Source organism: Gorilla gorilla, chromosome 21 (genome assembly GCF_029281585.2).
Source record: "Gorilla gorilla gorilla isolate KB3781 chromosome 21, NHGRI_mGorGor1-v2.1_pri, whole genome shotgun sequence".
Classification (NCBI taxonomy): Eukaryota; Metazoa; Chordata; class Mammalia; order Primates; family Hominidae; genus Gorilla; species Gorilla gorilla.
The window spans coordinates 43,837,916-43,845,179 of NC_073245.2; the positions used below are offsets into that span (position 1 = coordinate 43,837,916).

General features: G+C 53.4%; 1 protein-coding gene across 1 annotated transcript; it reads left to right on the forward strand.

The window, feature by feature from the left end:
- The first annotated feature begins 508 nt into the window (after nt 1–508).
- Nucleotides 509–3,425, forward strand: ID1 (inhibitor of DNA binding 1). Its single transcript, XM_004061949.5, has 2 exons — nt 509–2,732; nt 2,972–3,425. Exons 1-2 carry the CDS (start codon nt 2,307–2,309, stop codon nt 3,011–3,013), a joined length of 468 nt encoding a protein of 155 aa, XP_004061997.1. The 5' UTR covers nt 509–2,306; the 3' UTR covers nt 3,014–3,425.
- Nucleotides 3,426–7,264: the final 3,839 nt, after the last annotated feature.

Consider the following 7,264-nt stretch of genomic DNA (forward strand, 5'->3'; position numbering starts at 1 on the left):
AGCGGTTGCATTACAACACTGTACCCTCCTTATAATAACGCAACTATGCTTATGACTTAGGCGTCTTGTGGAGCCTCAGTTTCCTTTGTATAAAGAAACCAAAGAGCTCCTTTCTTTAGAATTGTGAAAAAGACTACAGAAGATGATCAAGCCGGGTGACAGAGTAAGACCCTGCATCGTTATTATTTTGAGACAGAGTCTCGCTCTGTCCCCCAGGCTGGAGTGCAGTGGCATGATCTCGGCTCACTACAACCTCCGCCCCCTGGGTTCCAGCGAGTCTCCTGCCTCAGCCTCCTGAGTAGCTGGGGCATTACAGGTGCGCGCCACCACACCTGGCTAATTTTTCATTTTTAGTAGAGACGGGATTTCACCATGTTGGTCAGGCTGGTCTCGAACTCCTGACCTCGTGATCTGCCCACCACGGCCTCCCAAAGTGCTGGGATTACAGGCGTGAGCCACTGCGCCCGGCCCCCTGTATCCTTTTTTTTTTTTTTTTTTTTTTTGAGACGAGTCTCACTGTCGCGAGGCTGGAGTGCAGTGGTGCGATCTCGGCTCACTGCAACCTCCGCCTCCCAGGTTCAAGCAATTCTCCTGTCTCAGCCTCCCGAGTAGCTGGGATTACAGGCCAACGCTACCATGCCCGGCTAATTTTTGTATTTTTAGTAGAGATGGGGTTTCACCATATTGGTCAGGCTGGTCTCGAACTCCTGACCTCAGGCAATCCACCCGCCTCGGCCTCCCAAATTGTTGGGATTACAGGCGTGAGCCACCGCGCAGGCCTTCATTTTTTAAAATAAGAAATAAATGAAAAAAGATGATCAAGACAAACTCTTCATACAGTGCCCGGTGTACAAAGTAAGAAATTAACAATGGTCACGTTTGTGATTATTATTTAAATACCAAGCAGATATTAAATATTAGGGCTCAGAGAGGGCATGCGACCCGCCTGAATTCACTCAGCTGCAGAGCTGGAAAGAGAACTCAGGCCTTTTTCCCCACGCTGGAAGGGGTAGCTGGGGCGGAGAGGTGGGGGGAGCGGTGAAGAAACCCCAAGCGGCCCAAGCTGTGGGTCTGGGTTGGGAGACTCGCAGGTGTCGGGCGGGGAGGTAAGGTGACCCTTGCCCAGCGACCGCGCCCGCGAGAAACGCATTCCCAGGCCTCCCGCCCGGGGTCTGCGGGTGACGGGCTAGGGGGAGCAAGGGAACTAGCTAGCCCAGTTTGTCGTCTCCATGGCGACCGCCCGCGCGGCGCCAGCCTGACAGTCCGTCCGGGTTTTATGAATGGGTGACGTCACAAGCCTGGCGTCTAACGGTCTGAGCCGCTTGTTCAGACGCTGACACAGACCGGCCCGGGAAGGGGAGGGGGTAGACTGTAGCTCCGCAGCTGCCGCGCCGTGGGAGACCCTGCTCTGAGGTCTTTGAGAAGAAAATTAAAAAAGCAGCCAAAAATGGGAAAAAACATTAAAAAAATCACGAACTGTTGCAGGTTCAGGAAATTTTTGCAAGGGGCTGCAAATTCAAGGTGGAATCGAATGCAGCCTCACTCCACTGCGCTCTATCTAGTTCACTTCCCAGCCACCCAGCCCCAAACTTACTAGACTTTCCCGAATTAATTGCTCGCACCCGGGAGGGATATGGGTAGGCCCTCCGGGTCTCAGGAACACGAACAGCAACATTATCTAGGAATTGAGAAAGCCCAGGGGAGCAGATATAAAGGAGCGCCCGCTTTAAATTTCGGTCCTGATATTTGTAGATCAGGGTCCGAGCAGCATCTTCCAAGAGGGTCCGGAAACCCAAGCTCTCTGGGCTATCCAGAGCCAGCCGCTTCTCCGTTCGGGCCTCAATTTCTCTCATCTGTGAAATGGAGCTGGAGAAGTGAGAAAGTGAATATGGGAAAAACTGATTCCTGAGGTCTTTTCATTATAAGGCAATGCCGGCTTAGCTTCCTTGCCTCCTTCCAGAGGAGCCCAGTGCGGCCCTCGCCTCTACCCGCTGCCCTGCCCGGTGCCCTGCCACCGACCCACCCTTGCTGTTCTGAAACTCGGGTCGTCTTTCCACACTGCGAGCAGGCACTAGACGAGCGGAGGCTGGACCTAGGAGCGCGGGTCACGCCCCCATGCCGCCCATTGGCTGCTTTTGAACGTTCTGAGCCCGCCCCTCCGGGGGCCGTGGCGTGTTTATAAAAGACCAGCTGTGGCTCCGCACTCTCATTCCACGTTCTTAACTGCTCCGTTTTCTGTATTTGTTTCGGGTTTCCACCTCATTCTTTCGCTTTGCCCATTCTGTTTCAGCCAGTCGCCAAGAATCATGAAAGTCGCCAGTGGCAGCACCGCCACCGCCGCCGCGGGCCCCAGCTGCGCGCTGAAGGCCGGCAAGACAGCGAGCGGCGCGGGCGAGGTGGTGCGCTGTCTGTCTGAGCAGAGCGTGGCCATCTCGCGCTGCGCCGGGGGCGCCGGGGCGCGCCTGCCTGCCCTGCTGGACGAGCAGCAGGTGAACGTGCTGCTCTACGACATGAACGGCTGCTACTCACGCCTCAAGGAGCTGGTGCCCACCCTGCCCCAGAACCGCAAGGTGAGCAAGGTGGAGATTCTTCAGCACGTCATCGACTACATCAGGGACCTGCAGTTGGAGCTGAACTCGGAATCCGAAGTTGGGACCCCCGGGGGCCGAGGGCTGCCGGTCCGGGCTCCGCTCAGCACCCTCAACGGCGAGATCAGCGCCCTGACGGCCGAGGTGAGATCCAGATCCGACCACTAGATCATTCTTATACCGACGGGGAAACGGAGGCCAGAGAGGGCGTGGGCGTTTGCACCACTTCCGTCCCATCTTTGCGGGTACCTGGCTATGCGGGGGTGCCTAAGGAGCCTGGAAAAAGCGCTCCCCCGTCGTGCTTCCTGGGGAGGGGGGCGTTCGCTGCGCTCGGAGCGGCGTCCCCTCCAACCCGCCGGTCTCATCTCTTCTCGTTTTCACAGGCGGCATGCGTTCCTGCGGACGATCGCATCTTGTGTCGCTGAAGCGCCTCCCCCAGGGACCGGCGGACCCCAGCCATCCAGGGGGCAAGAGGAATTACGTGCTCTGTGGGTCTCCCCCAACGCGCCTCGCCGGATCTGGGGGCGAACAAGACCGATCGGCGGCCACTGCGCCCTTAACTGCATCCAGCCTGGGGCTGAGGGACTGGCGAGGAGAGGGCGCTCCTCTCTGCACACCTACTAGTCACCAGAGACTTTAGGGGGTGGGATTCCACTCGTGTGTTTCTATTTTTTGAAAAGCAGACATTTTAAAAAATGGTCACGTTTGGTGCTTCTCAGATTTCTGAGGAAATTGCTTTGTATTGTATATTACAATGATCACCGACTGAGAATATTGTTTTACAATAGTTCTGTGGGGCTGTTTTTTTGTTATTAAACAAATTTAGATGGTGGTAAAGTTGTAGTGACTTCTTGGGTTGAGGGGAGGGGCCTGGGCTGGGGGTTGACCCCTGACCCTCTTCACAGCTGGTTCTGGGAGGAGAATTGGAGGGCTACATCTGGATTGTTGCTCTTACCGGCCTGAATGAGTGTTTCCGGTGTCTTTAAAGTCTGTTCTTCCCCCCACCATCCCTGCCCATTTCCCTGCTCCCCAGTGTTATAAAACTAAATACTCTAGACCTCTGGGGTTTCTCAAAGTGATCATTGGGCCATCTGGATCACCTGGGGAGGTTGTTAAAATGCAGATAAACCTGCCAGGCCCCCCTCTGTATTGGGAGTATTGAGCAAGCCATTTAAGTTGGAGAACCTGGCCGCTGGACCACCCACTTCCTTGCCAAGATGTGGATAAAGTGAGACCCAGTGGAAAGGGACTTGCTTAGGGCCATAGCTTGTGAGAGGCAGTGATTCTATCACCCCATTCACCAGTTGGAGGTACCTCCCCCAACAGCCTACCTCTGGGTTCCAGCAGGCAGCCCTGGGGCTCCTGGCTCATCCAAGTGGGTGAGCAAGTTGGCAGGGCCAGGCTGGGCACAGCTGCCGGGACACCTGCTCTGGGTCCAGACTCGGCCTCCTCACTCTGGCCTGGCTCTGTCGGCAGCTCAAACAAATCTCCCCCACCAACCCCAGGGCTCCGGCGTAGGATCTGAGGAGTGGACGAGTCTCGTTACCCAGCTCCTGAGCAGGAAAAATATGTCATTGGCAAGGGTCTAAGAATCTTCCTGGACATGTATGTGGATTCCTACTCAGGGGAGCATGTATGAGTGTCTACGCCTGTGTATGTAACAGGAGTAAGCTGATCTTCCCCCACTACTCCCACAGTGGGGATGGGTCAACTGTTCACATATAGGCTTGGGGGAGGGGAGTGTAAGTAGGAGTATGCTTGGGGGTGTGTGCAGAAGGGCAAATGAGAGCACATGTGTTCTGCAGATAAGTGTGGAACCTCCAGCTGTTTGGGCTTGTGTGTTCTGCCTAAATGCATTGTAGGCATCTCTGCACGGGTCTGGCATGATGGATGGGTTTGTGTGTCTGGGGGCCACAGAACCACACTGTGGGTTTCTGTGTGTATAACTGTTCTATAGATTGGTTGGCATTCCTGGGCCTCTGCGGGTCTGGAGTGAAGGTGGGGACAGCTGTGTTTGGGCAAACCCTTCCTCAAAAGTTCACGTGGCAACTCCCTGGGCTATCGTTAGGTCCTGGGGGCACCAACCCTCAAGGATTGCTGCCAGGTAAGCCCCCATGTATTACAAATGGAGAAACTGAGTCCCAGGAATGACAAAGAACTTGTCCCAGACAGGTAAGGGCTATTAATATATTTTGTCAATAAACAATAGAATAAAATCGATAGCCCTTAGCACCAGAAGCCTGGCTGTGCTCAACTGAACCCTTTACAAAAACGATTTCATGGATCTCTGTGGGGCTAAAGGCAAGACTGTGATCCCAGTTTTACAGCAGAAGGAACAAGCTCAGAGAGGGGATGAACAAAATATCAAATGAAAGATTATGATTTGAGCGTTAACATTAAGCCAGGTACACCCCCTCCACAGTTTATGGATTTTATCGAAGAACCCAGTACTTGCAGGCGAATTATGTTCTTTGCTACCCCCTCCCCACCGGCTGCTGTATTACAGTACTAACCTCACGGAATGTAGTACAGAATAAATGAAATAAAGTAAGTGTGTAAAACGTTTAGCACAGTGCTTGGCACAGAATGTTTCATAGTTATAAATTATCATTATTAATTGTCGCCTGTGAGTCCTTGGAGTGTCCTCGGAGGCACACGTGTGCACGCACTCCCTCCCACGTGTGGGCCCCCGCCTGCAAGCCCACCCACGGGGTCTGAGCGGGTTCCCCCTCGCGTACTCCGACATGCAGGGCCTTTTTCCAGGGGAGGAAGGGGCTGCGGCGGGGGCCTGGGCCACCTCCCCCGCCATTCAGGCACACTCTGGATTCCACGTTTCCCTCTTTTCCCCTTTGGCCCAGGCCCAGCCCATCTGGAGGCCGGCTCGGCGGCGGCCTGGGAGCGTTTCCATCAGCTGGGCCCGAGGAATGCGGAGCTATTTAACCTGAGCATCCCCAGGTGTACGGAGGCGCCTGGCTGTCTGGGGCCCGCAGTCTTTGGCACAGCCGCGCTAGACAAACAGCGCGCCGCCCCCGCCCTGCCCCTCCGCCCGCAGCTGCAGCCGGGCCTGGGAACCGGCGGGCGCCGGCGGCTTGCATAAGAGGCTCCGGGCCTCGCAGAGGGAGGGGGACAGAGGCCACCGGTGTGTGTGCATGTAACACACAAAACCCTGCTCCTTTGGAAATCATTAACTCCTTAACCCCTCCTGGACAGGACGAAGCCAGGAGCTGGGCTGGAAGATGCCGAGAAACCCGAGGACCAAGTTTCTTGGGCACTGGACTCTGCCTTTCCGGGGCTGTACTGTTAATTTTATTTAAGAAATACAGAGAGCTTATTGTGTGCTGGGCACCATGCTAAACTCTTTACAATATCAATTCATTTAATCGTCAGAACTTTAACGAGGCCAGTGCTATCATCATATGCTCATTTTAATAAGAGCAACCACCACCACTACAACAAGAGTAATAGGCTAACATTTTAGTAGGGAGGCAGGTAGAACACAAGCCCAGAATCAACCTTGATGCTCGTCACTTCACCTGTCAGAGCCTCTTTTCTTTTTTGGAAAACGGGCTTCAGAACCTGGGCTTCAAGGATTAATTGAACCAATGCACCTAAAAAGCATAGCACAGGCTCATGGTAGATACTTAGTGCATGTTGCAATAAAGTGTTTTGAGCGGATTGTCTCAACAGCCCTACCAGGTGTGGGCCTACTGGTATATTCACTTTTTTGGTTTTTTTGAGACAGAGTCTCCCTCTATTGCCCAGGCTGGGGTGCAGTGGCACCATCTTGGCTCACTGCAACCTCCACCTCCCAGGTTCAAGTGATCCTCCTGCCTCAGCCTCCCGAGTAGCTGGGATTACAGGCACGTGCCACCATGCCCAGCTAATTTTTGTATTTTTTTGTAGAAAAGGGTTTTCACCATGTTGGCCAGGCTAGTCTCGAACTCTTGACCTGAAGGGATCTGCCCACCTCAGCTTCCCGAAGAGCTGGGATTACAGATGTAAGCCACCGTGCCCGGCCTGTGTTCACTTTTCAGATGAGAAAAGGGAGGCATCAAAGAGGTGAGGTGACCCACCCAAGGCCACATTGCACATTACCTTAGAGGACTTTCCAGAAATCAGACTTGTCTAAATCAGGTTTATGAGGGGCCTCATCTTGCCACAGTATGTCCAGTTTATAAAGCCTTTCATCTTATTTCCAACTGAAATCATACCTGGTCATTATATTTATTTGTTTTAAAAGCATAACTCAGATAAATGCAAGAAATATACACATATCACAATTTTTGCAACCCATATTGGGGAATGTCTATTTTTTTTTTTTAAGACAGTTTTCCTCGTCACCCAGATTGGAGTGCAATGGGGCGATCTCGACTCACCGCAACCTCCGCTTCCCAGTTTCAAGCAATTCTTCTGCCTCAGCTTCCCAAGAAGCTGGGATTACAGGCATATGCCAACACGTCCAGCTAATTTTTGTATTTTTAGTAGAGACAGGGTTTCACCATGTTTGCCAGGCTGCTCTCGAACTCCTGACCTCAGGTGATCTACCCTCCTCAGCCTCCCAAAGTGCATGAGGCCACCGTGCCCGGCCTTTTTTTTTTTTTTTTTTTTTGAGACAGAGTCTCGCTCTGTTGCCCAGGCTGGAGTGCAGTGGCGTGATCTTAGCTCATTGCAACCTC